Consider the following 21,605-nt stretch of genomic DNA (forward strand, 5'->3'; position numbering starts at 1 on the left):
TCAACATGATAACGCTTGCCCACATGTCGCAAAACTGGTCAAAACCTATTTAGAAAATGTCGGATGGGAAGTTTTACCCCACCCGCCGTATTCACCAGACGTTGCTCCTTCGGACTACTACTTGTTCGATTGCATGAATAACGATTTGATTGGACAGCGGTTCACTTCTTCAGACGATATCAAAAAATGGGTCTCTGACTGGATCCCTTCAAAGGATGAGGACTTCTTTCGGCACGGAATCCGTAACTTGCCTGACGGATGGGCGAAAGTGGTGGCTTGCGATGGACAATATTTTTCTTAAGGTATTTATGTATTTTGTGTTTGAACTACAGCTTCAATGTGTGCGTAACAACCGCACGAATTAATTCCTAGACCAAATATCTTTCAGTAAAATTACATAATAATTCCAATTTTGTATTAAAGTGTTTATTTCATGAAAAGCACTCACATATGTACTTTTTCTGTTTGTCTGAAAAATACATGACAAGGTGGTCTTAAACTTATTGGTAGGGACTGTATTAAAAAAAATGTATTACATACAGACATACAGTACAAATACATTACACACTGCATTACAAACAATTAATATGAAATTAGTTCTAATATTGTGAAAGTAAAAGCAGAACATGACGTTTCTCATGTCTGTTCAAAAGGAATTAATGATCTACAGAATATTATACAAAAGTTAACAAAGAGAAGAATTTCCTAAAATACAAAACAATGCTAACTTTACTCCCTGGAAATAAACATATCCATGTAAAATAAACTTACGGTACAAGAGATCCTGAAGGATATATAAGGTCTCCAATGACTAATGTATCTATTTTATGAAGAGATATTTTGCGATATTCCAATTGTTTAAGTGCAATGAAGTCATACTTCACTGTAGTCAAGGTGTTCGATGTAAGTAATATAAGGCGCTCCTTTTCATTATCCCAAAGACTAATCCTGAAAAGTAATAAAAAACAACATATTGGAAGTTCATATATATATTAAACAATAATGAAACAAAGAAAAACACACAATTCTGAAGTGAGTTCCAAAGCATATCAATTCCTGCACATACAAATTCTAGTACATCAACAACGTACCAATACAATTTTAATCTATCAGATATTTATTTTAAATCATTATCTTTTACTAAAGATAAATAATATAAAGTGATAGTTTCCACATACTTGTCACTCTCATCTTCAGGGTAAAAGTGCAGTGTCCAACATCAACCCAGTTCATATGTACTGGAGGGAGGGGGGGGGGAGGTTCCCAGGTGAAAGATGGTGGGCCAATCAGGATGAGGGATATGCTGCCTATGCACTGTCCTTCGACTAATGCTATCCAGACTGGGTCTTCAGCACCCTGCTATCTACACTGGGATCTGCCCACCCCAAAAATATATAAACCAGGTTGACATTGAGCACTGCACTTCTACCCTGAAGATGAGTGACGTTAGCTCTCACAAGCTTGGAAACCTTTCCAAAACTCATTCCTACCCTGAAGATGAGAGTGACGTTGGCTTCCTCAAGCTTATCAACTTTTCCAGAACTCACATCTGGTTAATATCCCAAGAGAATCTGTTCATCAATCATCACCAGGAAAGCTTTAAGACTACTTCAAATATTTCCAGTTTCAGTCTTTTTCACATGAGATAACCAAGTTGATGGAATTGGTGTTTGGATAGTGACAGGTTCATTTGAATTCTGCCTTCTTATTTTCTTTGTCCTGTTTTTCTTTCGGGGCCTCCTCGATGCCAGACTGGTGGCATCATCGCCTTATAATCAAAGGGTCCCAGGTTTGACACCCAGTGGAGGCACATAGTGGTTCGGATCCCACTTTAAACTGTAGGTTCAGTCCCAATTAACCTTACTTGCAGGACACGTGGGCTTAAACCAGCAATTCAATCAATCAGTCTTGTTATTTATTTCATTCCTTACTTAGTTTATAGATGTAATGTTGATATTGTATGTTATCAAACAATAAAGTTTGGAAATAAAAAGTTTCTGCTCCAGGTAGAAAAGGGGTTAATTTTTTTATGTGATGTTTTCCAATAAAGACTGCCATCCCAGATATAATGATCCTGTGTGGATATCAGTGGCGTAGTGTTATTGAATGCCAATACGCCCAGCATTCCCTGATTTAATATGGGTAAACAATGGGTGAATGCTGTAAATAAAAAGTAAAACATTACTAATTATATATGTGTTTGAGCTATATGGCATTATAATAGCTATTTATCACGGTACACCTACAACGTTCCACTAAACAGCTCTCGTTATAGCATTTTTTTAATGCCTTTGCTGGCCGGATGCCAGGCAGGATTGGCGTATATTCCTTGTGTTTGGCCTACAGGACTCTGCCTGACTTGAGGGAAAGCTTGGATCTCTACAGCAAGGGCGACATGCTCTCTTGAACGCTGGCATACAGAGCACCTGATTGGTTATAGGGCTCATGTGACCCCTCCTGCCTTCTGATGCAGACGACAAACCTATCCGGTTCTTCGAGCTTGTGCTGTTTGATGCTACAATATGCAATATGACTCAAGTAACTTTATCAAACTCCAATATATAATTTCTGTGTGTAATTTATCGCACGCACAGAAATGTGCATTAAAAACTAAAAAAAGAACACAGTTTCCGTCAGTTTTTTCAGTCCTTGCAGTTTGGAAGGTTAGAAACAGAGATTATTTATTCATGGGCAAAGTTCAGCCTGTGGCTGCGCTACCACTTAACCCGCAAAACAAATATATAATTAATATCTAAATCCTTTATATTTTGTCAATGGACATGTTTAGCGTTCGTTGCAAGACTCTTAACATCGAATTATTTAAAAATGTTTATCAGGTTTTTTATGTCGCAACGTGATGTATGCCAGACAGTAGTCCGAGTTACAAATAGGCACTGTTATGTCAGTAGAGTGTATGATAGGTGTATCATCCACCGACCTCTGTGGCGGATTGGTTAGCAAGGGTGAGTGTCCCTTCAACTTCATCAATATCATCACTTATAATATTCATCTTCGCGATTAGCCAAAAGTGGCAGAAAAGTGAAGTAAAATAAACCAACTCAATCAATAGTTAGATCATCCACATTAATAAATATCCACACTATTGTTCTACAAGCACTTATGATTCTGGTAGGTTTTTTAATGACTTGCGTCATGCTGAAAGGTTTCCTTGGTTAGCTGTGTGTGTTATAAAATAAAAGTAAAGTGCTCCCCTGTGCTTAGCACAATGCCATGAAGGTGTATAGGGGGTGTGGGGGTAACTGTTAGCTGTGTGTGCTGAGAGAAACAAAATATTGTTTTGCTACACATGGGCAAAAGATCCGAATGACGTATGGTGTTCTGAATTGAACAACCTAATTAAAGAAAACTAAAAAATACCAGTCTTCCAAACCTTTGTTGCATTGTGAGGCATCTCATTTACTAGCTTTTAAATATTCATGGATCATGTTTTATCAGAAGCCGGTCGACTTCAGGCAACAAAACACAATGAAATTGTACTTTCAAATAGACAATACTTATATCGACTAATCCCATAAGTAAAGTATTAGGCAAAAAAAAAAAAAAAAAAGAAAGAAAAAAAAGGGTGTAGCCTTCCTTTGGACTTGGCGTTCCCACCCGAAATGCTCATGCTGTACCACTGGCGGTTATTTAGATTTGTTAATAAAATGTCCCACATAATGGCCATTGATCTAAGGTGTAAGATTTGGACTCTGGCTACAGGACTCTTGCACGTTCAAGTCTCCTGGGGCAAGCGTAACAACTTTTCTAAGATTTCAGCCTGTGTATGGGATTGGTGCCCACTCACCATCATGAGGAGATTGGGGAGCTACGCATGAGTAGTGGAACTAGGTCATGGAAACCTACAACTATCACTGAGGGTTCGTCGTGCTGACCATCCGTCACCCCGTAACTGGCTGAATGATTTCCCACCTCTGGTGGGAGTGACGCCGGCAGTCGTAAGGTAGGTACTGGCCTTCACTGGCTGTTATGCCATGGGTTATTAGTTATTTGCTAATAAAATACTGCATGGCTCTTTAACATTCAATTCAATTATCCCAATTTGCACTATTTATAAATGTACATCAATTTCTTTGGCATTTTTTGCGTAAGAATTGTTGTTTTTAAAGTCCACTTTATGCACAGCAAGGCTAATTGGGACAGAACCCTCAGTTTAAAGTGGGATCTGAACCATTGGATGAGGGGTATGCTGAATCACTGGGTACCAAACCTGAGACCCCTTGATTACAAGGCACTGACTTTACCAGTATGCCATCGGGGGGCCCGGCATTCTCTTTTGTAGCTTGTTGGGTGAGTACTATTTTTCTTTTGATGTCGGCAAAATGCACACATTATATCTAGAGGAGATATTTTGTTTTGATTGGCTACAGGCATGGAGCATCAATGCAAGTTACTATGCAAGCACAACAGGGAATAGCGTTCATCATGATAGGCTTACACATTTGAGAAAGGTGATACTCCACCAGTTATTGGCTGAGATAATATCCTCTACATCAATTTTATTATTGCCTTTTAAAATATGGATATATAATTTAATAAGTTGGATCAGGATTTACAATAGGATACAAATTGAAGATTTTTGATGTGAATACAATATTTTAATACCGAAAAATACAGCATGTTTGAAAAATAACTCCCTAGTTTTAATGTGTCCTATAATCTGTACAAAGTGACATACAGTATTCTAGTTTGTAGTGTTTGATTCATCAACTCTCCAAGTTTGGCACCCTTGCAGTTGGTAGGTCTGCTTGACCTTGAGATGGCACCAGTGCTGTGTTTTTTCCTTTGTTCCCTCAGTTCAGTTCCGGCGTTTGTGTAGTGCAGAGCAACTCAGCAACAATGTGTACTCCGCAACAGAAAGCACAGTGTGTTATTTGGTTTGTGAAAACTGAGTCAGTTATAACAGTGCAACGTAATTATAGACATCAGTATGGTGGTGAACCACCTACAGCAAAAACTATCCGTCATTGGCTAAAGTCTTTCAAGGAAACCGGTAGTATTTTAAAAGGTAAATCACCAGGTAGACCGAGAACTTCCGAAGATGATGTTAAACAGATCCGTGTTTCGTGTGTTCGGAGCCCGAAGAAGTCATTGGCCAGACGTAGTCTACAATTAGGAGTGCCTAAAGGTACAGTGTATGATGTTGTTCGTAAAAGACTAAAGTTACGCGCCTACAAATTGCAACTGTTACATGAAATGAAACCTACTGATAAAATCCAAAGGTATGAGTTTGCTGTTGACTTTCTACACAGAATTGATGATGATGGCAATTTTTTACCAAACATTCTCTTTTCTGACGAGGCTACATTTCATGTCAGTGGAACAGTTAATCGTCATAATTGTAGAATTTTGGGGGCAGAGCATCCACATGAAGTTATTCAGCATCAACGTGACTCTCCCAAACTTAATGTCTGGTGCGGTTTGATGGAAGATCGTGTGGTTGGTCCTTTCATTTTTGTAGAAAAAACAATAAACGGGGACGTTTACCATGACATGTTGACAGAGTACGTCTTTCCCCAAATGGACGATATTGAGGTGGAAAAGGGGCTTGTGTTTTTCCAACAAGATGGCGCCCCACCTCATTACAGTAAACAGTTGCGTGCGGTTCTTAACACTCGCTTTCCAGGAAGGTGGATAGGCAGGGTTGGCCCAATACCTTGGCCACCACAAAGCCCAGACTTAACCCCACTGGACTTTTTCTTTTGGGGCCACATAAAAAATGTTGTGTACAGTGCTAAGATCAGAGACATCAATCATTTACGGGAAAGAATCGTCGCTGCGGTTGGGACAGTTACACCTGAAATGTTGGTGAATATGTGGCGAGAAGTGGAATATCATCTCGACATGTGCAGGGCAACAAATGGATCCCACGTTGAGGTGTACTAACATTGAACAAAACTTGAAGGAATCCTCTTTCATGATAGGTACTCATTGATGTAAGTTTTCATTACTCTCCCTATTAAATTTATACTTAAAACTAGGGAGTTCTTTCTCAAACACCCTGTATATGCATGGCAAAAATCATTAATCTTACTCTGTAAGAAGCCACGATCCTAGAAGTTCTCCATCAACATTTTCGAGAATTAAATTTTTGGCACACTCCTTCACAGCATCTTGCACAAGGGTATCACGATAGGTGAAGAATTCCCTTGCTTCCTCTTCCGTTGATGGGGGTATGGGATTCTGCAATATGACTCACGTAACTTTATCAAACTCCAATATATAATTTCTTTGTGTAATTTATCGCACACACAGAAATGTGCATTAAAAACTAAAAATAGAACACAGTTTCCGTCAGTTTTTTCAGTCCTTGCAGTTTGGAAGGTTAGAAACAGAGATTATTTATTCATGGGCGAAGTTCAGCCTGTGGCTGCGCTACCACTTAACCCGCAAAACAAATATATAATTAATATCTAAATCCTTTATATTTTGTTAATGGACATGTTTAGCGTTCGTTGCAAGACTCTTAACATCGAATTATTTAAAAATGTTTATCAGGTTTTTTATGTCGCAACGTGATGTATGCCAGACAGTAGTCCGAGTTACAAATAGGCACTGTTATGTCAGTAGAGTGTATGATAGGTGTATCATCCACCGACCTCTGTGGCGGATTGGTTAGCAAGGGTGAGTGTCCCTTCAACTTCATCAATATCATCACTTATAATATTCATCTTCGCGATTAGCCAAAAGTGGCAGAAAAGTGAAGTAAAATAAACCAACTCAATCAATAGTTAGATCATCCACATTAATAAATATCCACACTATTGTTCTACAAGCACTTATGATTCTGGTAGGTTTTTTAATGACTTGCGTCATGCTGAAAGGTTTCCTTGGTTAGCTGTGTGTGTTATAAAATAAAAGTAAAGTGCTCCCCTGTGCTTAGCACAATGCCATGAAGGCGTATAGGAGGTGTGGGGGTAACTGTTAGCTGTGTGTGCTGAGAGAAACAAAATATTGTTTTGCTACACATGGGCAAAAGATCCGAATGACGTATGGTGTTCTGAATTGAACAACCTAATTAAAGAAAACTAAAAAATACCAGTCTTCCAAACCTTTGTTGCATTGTGAGGCATCTCATTTACTAGCTTTTAAATATTCATGGATCATGTTTTATCAGAAGCCGGTCGACTTCAGGCAACAAAACACAATGAAATTGTACTTTCAAATAGACAATACTTATATCGACTAATCCCATAAGTAAAGTATTAGGCAAAAAAAAAAAAAGAAAGAAAGAAAAAAAAGGGTGTAGCCTTCCTTTGGACTTGGCGTTCCCACCCGAAATGCTCATGCTGTACCACTGGCGGTTATTTAGATTTGTTAATAAAATGTCCCACACCATGGCCATTGATCTAAGGAGTAAGATTTGGACTCTGGCTACAGGACTCTTGCACGTTCAAGTCTCCTGGGGCAAGCGTAACAACTTTTCTAAGATTTCAGCCTGTGTATGGGATTGGTGCCCACTCACCATCATGAGGAGATTGGGGAGCTACGCATGAGTAGTGGAACTAGGTCATGGAAACCTACAACTATCACTGAGGGTTCGTCGTGCTGACCATCCGTCACCCCGTAACTGGCTGAATGATTTCCCACCTCTGGTGGGAGTGACGCCGGCAGTCGTAAGGTAGGTACTGGCCTTCACTGGCTGTTATGCCATGGGTTATTAGTTATTTGCTAATAAAATACTGCATGGCTCTTTAACATTCAATTCAATTATCCCAATTTGCACTATTTATAAATGTACATCAATTTCTTTGGCATTTTTTGCGTAAGAATTGTTGTTTTTAAAGTCCACTTTATGCACAGCAAGGCTAATTGGGACAGAACCCTCAGTTTAAAGTGGGATCTGAACCATTGGATGAGGGGTATGCTGAATCACTGGGTACCAAACCTGAGACCCCTTGATTACAAGGCACTGACTTTACCAGTATGCCATCGGGGGGCCCGGCATTCTCTTTTGTAGCTTGTTGGGTGAGTACTATTTTTCTTTTGATGTCGGCAAAATGCACACATTATATCTAGAGGAGATATTTTGTTTTGATTGGCTACAGGCATGGAGCATCAATGCAAGTTACTATGCAAGCACAACAGGGAATAGCGTTCATCATGATAGGCTTACACATTTGAGAAAGGTGATACTCCACCAGTTATTGGCTGAGATAATATCCTCTACATCAATTTTATTATTGCCTTTTAAAATATGGATATATAATTTAATAAGTTGGATCAGGATTTACAATAGGATACAAATTGAAGATTTTTGATGTGAATACAATATTTTAATACCGAAAAATACAGCATGTTTGAAAAATAACTCCCTAGTTTTAATGTGTCCTATAATCTGTACAAAGTGACATACAGTATTCTAGTTTGTAGTGTTTGATTCATCAACTCTCCAAGTTTGGCACCCTTGCAGTTGGTAGGTCTGCTTGACCTTGAGATGGCACCAGTGCTGTGTTTTTTCCTTTGTTCCCTCAGTTCAGTTCCGGCATTTGTGTAGTGCAGAGCAACTCAGCAACAATGTGTACTCCGCAACAGAAAGCACAGTGTGTTATTTGGTTTGTGAAAACTGAGTCAGTTATAACAGTGCAACGTAATTATAGACATCAGTATGGTGGTGAACCACCTACAGCAAAAACTATCCGTCATTGGCTAAAGTCTTTCAAGGAAACCGGTAGTATTTTAAAAGGTAAATCACCAGGTAGACCGAGAACTTCCGAAGATGATGTTAAACAGATCCGTGTTTCGTGTGTTCGGAGCCCGAAGAAGTCATTGGCCAGACGTAGTCTACAATTAGGAGTGCCTAAAGGTACAGTGTATGATGTTGTTCGTAAAAGACTAAAGTTACGCGCCTACAAATTGCAACTGTTACATGAAGTGAAACCTACTGATAAAATCCAAAGGTATGAGTTTGCTGTTGACTTTCTACACAGAATTGATGATGATGGCAATTTTTTACCAAACATTCTCTTTTCTGACGAGGCTACATTTCATGTCAGTGGAACAGTTAATCGTCATAATTGTAGAATTTTGGGGGCAGAGCATCCACATGAAGTTATTCAGCATCAACGTGACTCTCCCAAACTTAATGTCTGGTGCGGTTTGATGGAAGATCGTGTGGTTGGTCCTTTCATTTTTGTAGAAAAAACAATAAACGGGGACGTTTACCATGACATGTTGACAGAGTACGTCTTTCCCCAAATGGACGATATTGAGGTGGAAAAGGGGCTTGTGTTTTTCCAACAAGATGGCGCCCCACCTCATTACAGTAAACAGTTGCGTGCGGTTCTTAACACTCGCTTTCCAGGAAGGTGGATAGGCAGGGTTGGCCCAATACCTTGGCCACCACAAAGCCCAGACTTAACCCCACTGGACTTTTTCTTTTGGGGCCACATAAAAAATGTTGTGTACAGTGCTAAGATCAGAGACATCAATCATTTACGGGAAAGAATCGTCGCTGCGGTTGGGACAGTTACACCTGAAATGTTGGTGAATATGTGGCGAGAAGTGGAATATCGTCTCGACATGTGCAGGGCAACAAATGGATCCCACGTTGAGGTGTACTAACATTGAACAAAACTTGAAGGAATCCTCTTTCATGATAGGTACTCATTGATGTAAGTTTTCATTACTCTCCCTATTAAATTTATACTTAAAACTAGGGAGTTCTTTCTCAAACACCCTGTATATGCATGGCAAAAATCATTAATCTTACTCTGTAAGAAGCCACGATCCTAGAAGTTCTCCATCAACATTTTCGAGAATTAAATTTTTGGCACACTCCTTCACAGCATCTTGCACAAGGGTATCACGATAGGTGAAGAATTCCCTTGCTTCCTCTTCCGTTGATGGGGGTATGGGATTCTGCAATTGCCAAAGGCAGTCATTCCTCACAGGCTGGAATTTTTGTTTTGAAGATTTTGGAATACCTGTAAAAAATGGAAAATAACTCAACTGGAGAACTGTACAGCTAATACCTTAATTCTTTATGTTGTATCTCAACTAGGGCTGTGTGTAAAACTGTGTTTTGTGATTACATAATAGGTATTTTAATATTCTAATGCAATTTGAGAATATTTTGAAACAAAACTCTGGTAAATTGATGCTAATAACTGGAATGAAATACTCACCCAATAATATTACTCATTATTTTTTACAACTTGTTACAGGTTTCAAGTACTGGCACAGCCCCTAGCCTCCCGCTTCTACAAGGGCTTGATAAAAAGCAGTGGCCACACTGATGTCATGTGTGACTTGTGAGTCTGTGTGCAGTAGCTGATAACAGAGAGTCAAATACTGCAGTGCAAATACTATCACAGAGATTGAAGCACTGATGATGTATGATGCTTTCCACAAGTGTGGCAGAAGGTGGACCACATGGAGGTCAATTACACTGAAGCAATGTAGCTGTTGTTTCATCTGCCAATATAACATGCTACGAATTATAGCAGTGTTACCACTACATTTTATCCAGCCCTTGAACTTGTATTTTCCTAATTTTACATTGCTTAATTTGCTTAGCTCATCGTGGCCATGGAGGTGAAATTGTGATTACATAAAACTGATGAATGGACTCATGCAGTAGCGCCTTGCATAATAAGCACAATCCGTTCCAGGATGGTACTCGCTATGCAGAATACTATTTTCTGTATGTTACTACAGGAATAATTTTTAATGTGTTCCCAAACCACGTCCAATATCATGAGATCGTAAAAAAATGCAGGGAATGTCTAAAAAAAACACAACAGATTTATTTTGTCCACCTTTTGTCTAGCTGCTAAGTTGCTGGCAGTTTGTTCCACATGTTTACATTTCTGACTGGGGTAACAATGCTATGAATCAAACTGATTTCAGGCACCAGATATTTGTTTATTGTTATTTTGGCTTTTGAGACTTTGGTCAGTCTTTTCTTTATTGCATTTATAGCAATAATTTTTTACATGAATTGAAACCAGGTCGCTGCTTGTGTATAAAATAGTGTACCATCCCGTGTAAGATAATGAAGCCCATCTGCTAAGCGATAAATCATGTGTGATGATATTCACATGTGGCTTGTAATGCAGGACATTTTCCAGCCCATGCACATGTTCATTATGCAGATTGTTTGTTGTGCAAGGCACCACTGAACAAAGAAACACTCATGGACTGGTCAGGTTAAAAACTAGAAGTAGCTACCAGGTGTGCCGGTTAATAATTCTTAATTGATCCGAAAGAAAACAAGTGTATCTGGGGAAAAAGGTAACAAATGCTTTATTCAAAGTATGCACCATCGCTAGCTATACATTGTGCCCATCTGTCCATCAAATTGTGGATGCCCTTCCAGAAAAATCGTTCACATTTTGAGGTGATCCAGTCAGCAAGCCATTGTTCGACATCTTCGTAACTGTTGAAGTGTTGCTGGGAAAGTGAGTGAGACATCGATGAAAACAAGTGGTAGTCCAAAGGAGCTAAGTCTGGTGAGTATGGTGGGTGGGGCAAGAATTCCCAGCCAAGTGCAGAAATGGTGTCTCTGACGCCTTTCGCTCTGTGCGATGAGGCGTTGTCGTGCTGCAAAATCACTTTTCGATCAATGCATGGTTCAAATTGATGAGTTGTTGATGGTAGCGAACGGCATTCACTGTTTCACCTGGTTTCAGAAGCTCGTGGTACACCACACCCTTCTGATCCCACCAAATGCACAGCATTTTCTTCCTTCCGAAGTGATTCGGTTTTGCGGTCGATGTTGAAGGTTGTCCTGGGTCAACCCATGACTTTTTGCATTTTGGGTTCTCGAAGTATATCCATTTTTCGTACCCAGTCACTATCCGATGCAAGAAAGACTTTCTTTCATGCCAAGAAAGCAACACTTCACACACCGTTTTTCGCTTTTACATTTGTCTGTCGTTCAGATGATGTGGGACCCATTTTCCTGCCTTCTGGATCTTTCCCATAGCATGAAGACGATCAGATATGGTTTGGCGACCAACATTTAACTTCTCTGCCAGTTGTTGTTGCGTTTGCGTATCGTCTTCGTCTAACAGTGGTTGCAATTTGGCATCTTGGAATTTTTCGGCTGGGCCAAGGCAATCTTTGTCTTTCAAGTCGAAATCACCACTTTTAAATCATCAAAACCAATGCGGCTTGCATTAGGACATTGTCACCGTACGTTTCCACAAGGATATGATGGCTTTCACTCGCATTTTTCTTTTGATTGAACAAGAAAAGCAGGACGTGCCGTGCCGCACATGCTCCTTATTTGGTTTGAAGGTCAACATGTTGAAGGTCAACATGTTTCCCACACAAACCCAATATCACGATCACTCACACTCGGTTGCACATCAACGGCACTTTGACAGGTACTGTCCTGGCAACACACTGACGTAACAGTTGAGACTGTGCACCAACCCTTGCTTCCAGCGACAAAATTAAGAATTACTAACCGGCACACCTGGTAAACAAAGTCATTTCTTAAGCTAGTGAATGGAATATCAAACTGTTAGTTCTGGTACAGCGCCTAGAATAACGTAGTGTGGAAAACGGCATGCTTCTGCGCTCTCAGGCTGGTTCCACTCGAAAATGATCTGCTAGAGGCGCTGGTGTTGACACCGGTGCTTGGTGTTCGACTGCTTATAATGGAAGTAAATGGAGTTTTCGCTGCAACGTCTGATTCTTTTACATGAAGCATTTCTATGAATGTGATAATTGCTATGATATTTGGTACAGTGGTCCCGAAGATATTAACGAACATTCTAGACAGTCGACCACGTCCCGTTATCGTCATACTTTCAACTAAATTTTTGTGTATGAATTAGGTTCATTATTATTATTATCAACATCATCATTTCTTTTAAAGATATACACACTGAAGCATTTGTATTTTTGATATTTACTGTCTCTTTTCATCCGCTTTAAACTAATCGCGGCGATGATGATAATGATAATTGCATGAAATGACAAGGGGGACCCCACAAAACTTTCTTAGTGCCATCGAGATGAGTGTAAGGAAACTTTCAAACCAATGGGACAAGCGACACGGGATGTTCACACTGTCACACTAGTGACACACACTTCCAGACTGTAAAATAGCATTCATTGCACATGAGGGTCCAAACAGCAAACAACACGTTCATATGGCGTATTCGCGTGCTACTTGTTACTTCGGTCGGAAAGCTCCTTAAAGGAAGGGTGCTGAGACCGAAGCGACGCGCTACAGGGGGAGTTCCCAACTAAGTGACAAGCGACATGGTGCCTTCAGTCTATTAGCAAGCGTTCCTTGCGAACAACAGATAGGCGACACGATAAACCGCACGTGTCGCTTTGTCGCTTCTGCGTCGCTCAAACTGGGCCATTTCCTCAATAGCTTGCAACAAGTTGCCGTGGTTTGTTGTTCGCGCATGCGCGATGCAATGAGTGTCTTGCTTTACTGAGATTGCACACCAAAGCGACAAGCGGCACGCGACACTTGTCGCTTGAGGATTTCACCAACCGAACGCTGGCCTGTGCTTCCCGTCATGCCGCTACGATGTGAAATGTTGCTCTTGATTGGCTCCTTTCCAAGCAACATGTGTCACTTCGGTATGAAAGTTGCCTTGGACCGAATGACCCGTGTTGCTTTGGTGTGAAATCCTCGTATCGTTTGTCACGTGTCGCTTTGGTGTAAAATCTCCTTGAGGAAACGGTGCAGTCAGAGCTTTTGTCCCTACGGTTCGAAAGGCTGCATTGATTTCCGACTGCTCGCTTTCAAGCGACATTTGTGGTTTGTCGCCTCGGTATGAAATATCTCTCAGGATACTATTTATATTCTAATAACATAGAAAAATAAACTCTAATACACAATCCAAGACCTGACGTCCGGAATCACATTGCGATGTTTCTTCTTGTGTTACACATGCTATTTATTTATTAATTTTATTTTACTTTTCTTTCCAAATTAATGCCATTTCGTGACTGCAAATCACTCCACAAATATAACTGTTTCCATCAATTCACGTACCGCCTTTCTAGAGAAACAAATCTACACAATATATTCCAAAAACTAACTAAGCCGCATTACTTTCATAACAAAATTAGCACCTGGGTCGATCGCACTGCCATCTACTTGTCATCGTCTCGGGGAACCAGTTCCTTGGGTCGTTTTCCACACTACGTTATTCAAGGCGCTGTAGTTCTGGTAACAATGGTAAAATCTGAGCATTTGAGTACATGACTTGTGGTTGTAAATTCTGTGGATGAGGGCAATGGAAGTTTTGCCAGGAACAAGTTACCAGAAATGAGTATATGTGTAAAATTAGAAGTGGCAAATTCCCTTGTGAGTAAAAATCGCACAGGTTATGTGGCTCAGATGTTAGTATCTTTGGGTAAGAGCATGTATGGTGAAAGGTATTCTCATAAAAATTATTGCCGTAGTTTGGAGAGTGATGAAAAATTCTCTAGGTTTGTTGAGATTATTATGAAGGATGCATGGAAAGTGACAGGGATAGGCAATCACCCAACCAAAAATTCCTGTGCACAACCGATAAAATTCAGTAAATACATATACTTGGAGATTTGTAAATGGTCCAATAAATAAGTGTAATCTAGTGTTGACTCCATGTACCCTTTCCAATGCTTTATTTGTGTGTCCCAAAATAATTCTAAGTCCCAAATTCATAAACTTAGCAACATTGCACTTCAGTGCCAGCTGAGGGTAAGCTATCTTTGAGTTGGTCTCTCAACTAGACGAAAAATGCTCCAGCGAAAGGCTTCCAATTTCGCACATTCCATGAACATAGAAACTATAAACCGCTAATATAATACACACACTTAAACAGAAATAGTAAGTTGCATTAAGAATCTTCAGGAATTTTTATGATTTTGCATTCTCGACCTGAAATCAGATAGGTTTGAAACAATGAATAGAGTTTTTCATCATCTGAAGGAAATCACCATCAAGTTTGAGCAGGAAGAGGCAACTTTCTGAGGAGTATATGCAACATTTTATTTACAACACCCTGCATAGTATCGAACACTTCTCAGAAAATCATATTTTTCATTACTTCTGGAGAAAATGTGCTTGCAACACAAGAAGGTGGATGTTCTCATAAATGTTAATGCATTTTTAAGGGTAGATTGTCAGTAAGTTATTATAAGACACTGGTATCCTTATTTCTCATCAAGCATGAAAAGTGGCAGGTCCAAATCCCATTCTTATATTTTAGATGAACACAGACAGTTTATATTAGAACACTAAAAATTTATCTGATACACATTTCTAGGAATGTCCCTTTTGTGTATTGAAAATAGGGTTATAATGTAAGAAGATATTTTAATGCTAGACCTCCTACCTCATACCTTATTTCATGTAAGGAAATAAAAGAAATTGAAATGTCGTCTTATTTTGCTATTGGGTCATTCCATGTCAAATCAACCAATGGTCTGAACCTCGACATCTCATAAATTGATAATAGTACCAGCAAAGTTGACGAAAACTGCCAAATTTCAGATTTTTTGAGCTCTTAATTTTTGAATTATTGACTTTAAAAAAAAGCAAAAATCTTAAAATTACACGATATTTTGAAATCTTTGCACAGCTGTAGATCAAAAACTATTTGACTAAGAGAGCTAAAATTGGTGTCTTTCTCTTCAGCTTTTAATGAGCTTTAATTTGAAATTCAACATGGCTGAGCTATTTGAATTTTTTTCAAAAACTCGAAAAAAAAATTCTCAAAAACTTTTTTTTTTTTTTTTTTTTAAATCTATGTTTTGAAAACATCAATTGACTATTTGTGTGCAAGATTTCATAATGGGATGGAAATGGGTTCCTACGGAAATAAATTTCTTGCGTGTGTTGTAATGTGCGTGAAATTTGCTAAATTTATTGACTTCCATGTTAAAACCTTAACTAAAGGTAAGCTAAGAGGTTGATGTTGAAGTCTTCATATGAATCTATTTTATAATTTTTGCACTCCGAATGATGTGAAAATACCTAAAATTTATCACTTTTAATAATGTATTGGTCAAGTTGTATAAAAAATTATCATCGTATATAACAACCTTAATACGAGGGTCACTATTTATATTTTGAGCCTAACAATGAAACAACAGGAATTTGGCATTTGAAACTGCTTTATTGTTTTTCGAAGTATTCTCCTTTAGGGCCAATACACTTTTGCACTCGTTCGAACCATTTGTCAAAGCAGTTTTTCCAATCTTCTTGAGACACTTCCATAATATGGTTTTTGAATGCATCAACGGCGTCTTCCGCCGACGAAAATCGTTGTCCATGCAATTTATTCTTGACATTCGGGAACAAGAAGAAGTAATTGGGTGCCAAATCAGGACTGTACAACAAATGACCCATCAATTCGATTTTTTGACTGTTCATAAAGTCGGTTGTTAGACGAGATGTGTGACAGCTGGCATTGTCTTGATGAAGAATGATCCGACGGCGTTTGTTTGTTTTCCGTATTTGACCGAAGACCTCTGGCAAACAAATTGTTGTGTACCATTCAGAGTTGACCGTTCTACGTTCCTCTAAAGGCACAGTTGCCACATGACCAGTTTTCCCGAAAAAAACAGGCGACCATTTGTTTCGATGTGCTTCGAGCGTGAACAACTTTTGTTGGATTGGGTTCATCTTGAAACACCCATACAGTCGACTGCTGTTTACGTTCCGGCTCATATGCATATATCCATGATTTGTCACCTGTTACAATCTTATATACGTCTTTTGAAGCACCACGATTGTATTTATTGAGCATTTGTTTGCACGAATTGATGCGAGCATCTTTTTGAGTTTTTGTCAAATTGTGTGGGATCCAACGAGAACATACCTTTCTCACAGCTAAATGATCATGTAATATTTTATATATGCTGGTGGAACTAATGCCTATGGTTGCCTCAATCTCACAGTATGTCACATGACGATCTTGCAGTATTAGGTTTTGCACAGCATCAATGTTTTCTTGAACAACAACTGATTTTGGACGACCTTCGCGAATCTCGTCGGTGAGCGAATGGCGGCCACGATTAAATTCGTTATACCAGCGTTTCACAGTGGCAAAGGATGGGGCTTCATCGCCAAATGTGGAAGTAAGTTGATCAATGCACTCTTGTCTTGATAATCCACATCGAAAATCGTAAAAAATCATCGCACGAAAATGCTCATGAGTTAATTCCATTTTATTGTTGTCGCACAATCTCCAAGGCAACATAAACAACACAAATGAAGCTATTGACAAAACACTTGAAGTACGTTATGGTCAATAATGCCAGACGATTCCGTGCAAACGTCAAATCGCGCCTAACTTCAATCAGTGTTGCCAAGGCTCAAAATATAAATAGTGACCCTCGTATATGAAATTATGATATTATTAAAATTTGAGGAGCTTTCAGACCAAAGTGACATGCAGCAAGCGACACATGTTGCTTGTCCCTTGCATGTTGCCCGGACTGGGTCGTTTCCTCAATAAAGTTCATCAAGTCGCCTCGGTCTGTTGTTCGTGCATGCTTGCTTATAGACTGAAGGGGCCCATGATGCTTGTTGTTTGTCACTTCCGCATGAACCCTTGCTGTCGCTTGTCACATGTTGTTTCGGTCTGAATCCCTCTTACGGGTATTAGAAGAATGAAAAGTATTTACATCATGCCTCATAATGCAACATAATGGTGAGAGATAAGATATGTGAAGTATTCCAGTCAGTTTTACAAGAGTCATAACAAGAAAGAGGAGTAATTAGCTACATTTCTTGATTGTTTAGTAATACATGGTGACCCTGGAACTTGGGTAGCAACTGATTGTGGATAATCTTTAATGCATCGTCCATTCCCCCACCACCCTTTCCCTTTCCACAATAAAATAAAATTTGAGATGTGAATATTACAATTTGGTGCAAAGTTTCAATGTTTGCAGCAGATGGTGGGTTGAAGGTGAGGAAGTAAGGAGGTAGCAGTAGAAATTTCAATTTTTCTTTGGTGGTAGAATCTACCTGAAATCCTTCAGGTTGTCGAAAAGGCTGCTGAATAGCTTCTTACAGTCTGCCAGTTTATTGTAGCAGGGGGGAGTGAGAAGCACGTGAAAAAGAGTGTTGCTTGTGAAATGTACCTTTGACAATACAATAAATACTGCGATTAGAGATGTGAGAGCAATTGATCTATCACCTGCGCAGGATTTCTGAACCATTTTTCGCTACAGATTAAGGAAAAGACACACAGATTTGCAGAATCATCCAGTATTGTGCAAGATATCTTTACTGAAATTTTGCCTCCATTTGTGAGAAATTTGCCTCTTTGCATTCGAATGTGATGACAATTCTTTCCAGGTGGAGGAGAACCTGTTCAGTGTTTCAAATTCCACATAACTCTTTTCAAATTCAGAAAGAAGAATCATCAATTTTTATCAACATTCATACTTCTACTTACATTTTTTTTTAAAACTCTGTATTGTATTACTGGCTTAGGGTTCCTAACTTCATGGAATGTGAAAGAATAAAAAAAAAAGTACAAGAGTGTTTTTACTTAGAAAGAAGAACTGTTGCAAAGTTGGCTCAGCAGTGCTATGTTGTCAAATTTACAAATTCAGGAATTCGAATTTTTTCAGGGTGCACAAATAAGGTATTGCGAAGAGTACTTGTGAATATTACCTACACTAGTAATGTTCACATATTACCATCTATAACACGCTTTGCTGTCCTTTGCTGAAACATTGGTCTTGTGAATAAGTTTACGATAGAGTAATGAATGAAATTGATTTAAGCTTTTCTCATTAGAAAGCGAAAGAAATTACCAGAGCTCTTGATATAAAAACTGTGATCTAATGAACACTTATGTGTAGGCTAGGGTAAGAATTTACAATATAGAGAAAGTATCCAATTTCGTTAATTTTCGGTATACTAACTAATTTTGGCCTCCTAATCACAAATCTGTTGTAAAAAACCATGGGTCACGTCTGGAAATTGTACATTTTGATGAAAAATTGTTTGTTAGCGCCAAAAGCCATCCACGGGTAGCCCCACAAACCATTGACGTTAGCCCCAAAAACCATCCACGGGTAGCCCCACAAACCATCCACAGGTAGCCCCAAAAACCATTCACGGGTAGCACCACGAACCATTCACACGAGGTTAGGTTAGGTTCCATTTGCACTCATTTCACCCCTAAATTCATCGAAAAAATAGGGATCGTACTAGAATTGAACATCATATGACAGGAGATTACAATTTTGTTCGTAAAACTACGAATATACACCTATATATAAAAAAAAATCAATTGGCTTTTTTTCAAATTTTCAGACGTGACCCCCGGTTTTTTTCAACAGATTCATGATTAGGAGGTTAAAATTAGTTAGTATACCGAAAATTAACAAAATTGGAGACTTTCTCTATATTGTAAATTCGCTCCTAGGCTTGAAAAGAAGGCATGAGAAGCACACAATTATGCAGGGTATGATCAAGATTAAGAGACAGCTTTTGGGCTGCAGATCCGGGCTTTCACTAGGAGAAACATTGCTTTGAAAAGTGCCACATTAAGGGTTGCTATACATGCCAGATTACAAATTACTTTACATGTGCAAATGTGCAAATTAGGAAAATAATATGGTTACCGAGATTCTATTCTATTCTTATTAGATGTATGAAGGTGTCTTTAAGTACAACTGAAATGCACTGCAATTTTGAATATAACTATTTGAAGATTCTCAAACGGGTATCATCATACATTCACGTATCTTCACAAAATTTACATAAAAGAATGGCGTTCTTCGTTCACCAGGAAGAGGCAAGTATTTCGTTGCAGGTTAATATAACTTAAAATGGATAGTAATTACTGATGGGTCGTTTGTGAATAAGTCATTCCTTTTGAACAACTCCCTCTAGGGAACTGTGAATTGCTCGCTCCTTCAGAATGAACTAGAAGTTCCTCTGTGGTAGTTCCTAGTTCCAGGAGTAATGAGTTTTGCATGTATGTTGCCAGTGTTCAAATTGAAGTTGGGGAGCCAGGGAATTTCCCCCATTATACTTTTTTCATCTCAGGCTCTACATTTATATTTTCATTCCGAACCAGGAAAGAAAATTGTCCCTCTGAATGTGTTCTATTATTATTTGGGATAGCATAACAGGCATTCACAGTTTGAGTCGTATATATAAACTTGAGTTTGCTATTCACGATGTTGTGAGGAACATACACAGCCATTGCACTTTAAATCTTTTATGGATGCACTTTATTGTACGTTCAGAAGCAGCAAAAATCAAAGAGTATGAAGCCGACATGAAACTGTGGCCAGAAAATGAAACAGAACGTATGTTGACAAAGAAATAACTTTGTTGTGTTGTTGGGTTAAAACAGAAGGGACCTGCATTTGCAAAATAGTGAAGGAATTGAAAGTGTACAAAGAATGCAAAACAGTGAAGACAAATTCAATAGGAGATTTTCTAAGTCAACTTTCTGCAAAGTTCCAATATCAATGACTGAGTATGAAAGAGGTTTTAGTAAAATGAACGAGATTCTTACTGAACAATGAAATGTTATGCAGATTGAAAGAGTATGTGCATTGTTATGATATTTATCAATGTGAATGACTCTACAGTCAGAGTTGCAAAAAAGCTGGCTTTTTTTAATTGATGAGCTTTTACCCTGAGAAAATGCCAGAATTTTTACAATAAATCTTGCCATCTATGGCTAATCTATTTCACTTGCTTCAGTTGTGAGTTTAGAGGTTTGTAGTGCTAAATTTTGCAAAGGAAAAAAAAAGAAAAAAGAAAGAAAAAAGTCCAACCAAAAAAGCCATGTTTTCTCGCAACCACCCTAAAGAAGCCTATTTTCTGACCACTTCCAATTAACTCTACCTACAGTGGATGATTTTCCTGTGCCAAAATTTTCTTAAATGTGGCTAAAGGAAGGATGCCATCATGCAATGCATCCTTTATACATCAAATTTATGAGCCTACTTGAATGGTAACTCAATCGTACTGGCACAGGCCTCTGTCACACTCATACACAAACACTGAACATGTAAAAAAGAAGGTTCTCTCCATTTTCTTCAATTTCAACACTGTATGTTGCCAACCACTCCAATAGTTCCTGCCCCCAGTCGATGACTCCTAAGTAACTCCGAGAGAGAGCAATCGACTGTGTTTTGTTTCTGCTTGCTGTATACTTGTGGCGGTTTTCCACAAACCAATGGACGCAACTCTATAGAGATAATACAGCAATTCTGTGGCAACAACAAGGCAGGGATGGCCAGGTTATTCACCTTTAACCCTTTCTGTAACACGTTTTATCAACGTAAGAACTCTAAAAGGAACTTGGTAGGTAGAAACAAGCTCCAATGAAACATACAGGGTTCTTATTCTGTGTTCTTCCTTATTGAAATGTCTTTCACTCGGCAGAATAGCCCCAAATCACTGTCGTAAAGGAAAACTGGGGGTGGGAGAGTCTGTGAAATAAAATGCTATTCTTCGCTGTCCAAGGATTAGCATTCTGTCTTCCATTCTCTTATGGGTGTTTGTTTGACCCTTTATCCACTTAACGGCATGGACATCTGGAATGGGGAGGGATGGGGAAAATTGATGGCAACCTAGAAAAAGAATTTCAAAATAAAATTACATATTTTATCACATATTATTTCATTTCAGTCGC

At 38.9% G+C, this 21,605-nt stretch overlaps 1 protein-coding gene across 1 annotated transcript in view; it reads right to left on the bottom strand.

Annotated features, from left to right (window-relative positions):
* Positions 1-21,605, bottom strand: part of LOC145986910 (uncharacterized) — a 50,817-nt gene that overhangs the window by 22,111 nt on the left and 7,101 nt on the right. Inside the window, exons 2-5 of the mRNA XM_083121376.1 lie at positions 9,731-9,944; positions 7,294-7,367; positions 6,053-6,212; positions 772-948 (exon numbers count right to left, since the gene is read on the bottom strand). Coding sequence (XP_082977502.1) covers positions 772-948; positions 6,053-6,212; positions 7,294-7,367; positions 9,731-9,944 — 625 coding nt within the window. The remainder of the gene's footprint in view (positions 1-771; positions 949-6,052; positions 6,213-7,293; positions 7,368-9,730; positions 9,945-21,605) is intronic.

Source organism: Lepisma saccharinum, chromosome 4 (assembly GCF_977018435.1).
Source record: "Lepisma saccharinum chromosome 4, izLepSacc3.1, whole genome shotgun sequence".
NCBI classification, from domain to species: domain Eukaryota; kingdom Metazoa; phylum Arthropoda; class Insecta; order Zygentoma; family Lepismatidae; genus Lepisma; species Lepisma saccharinum.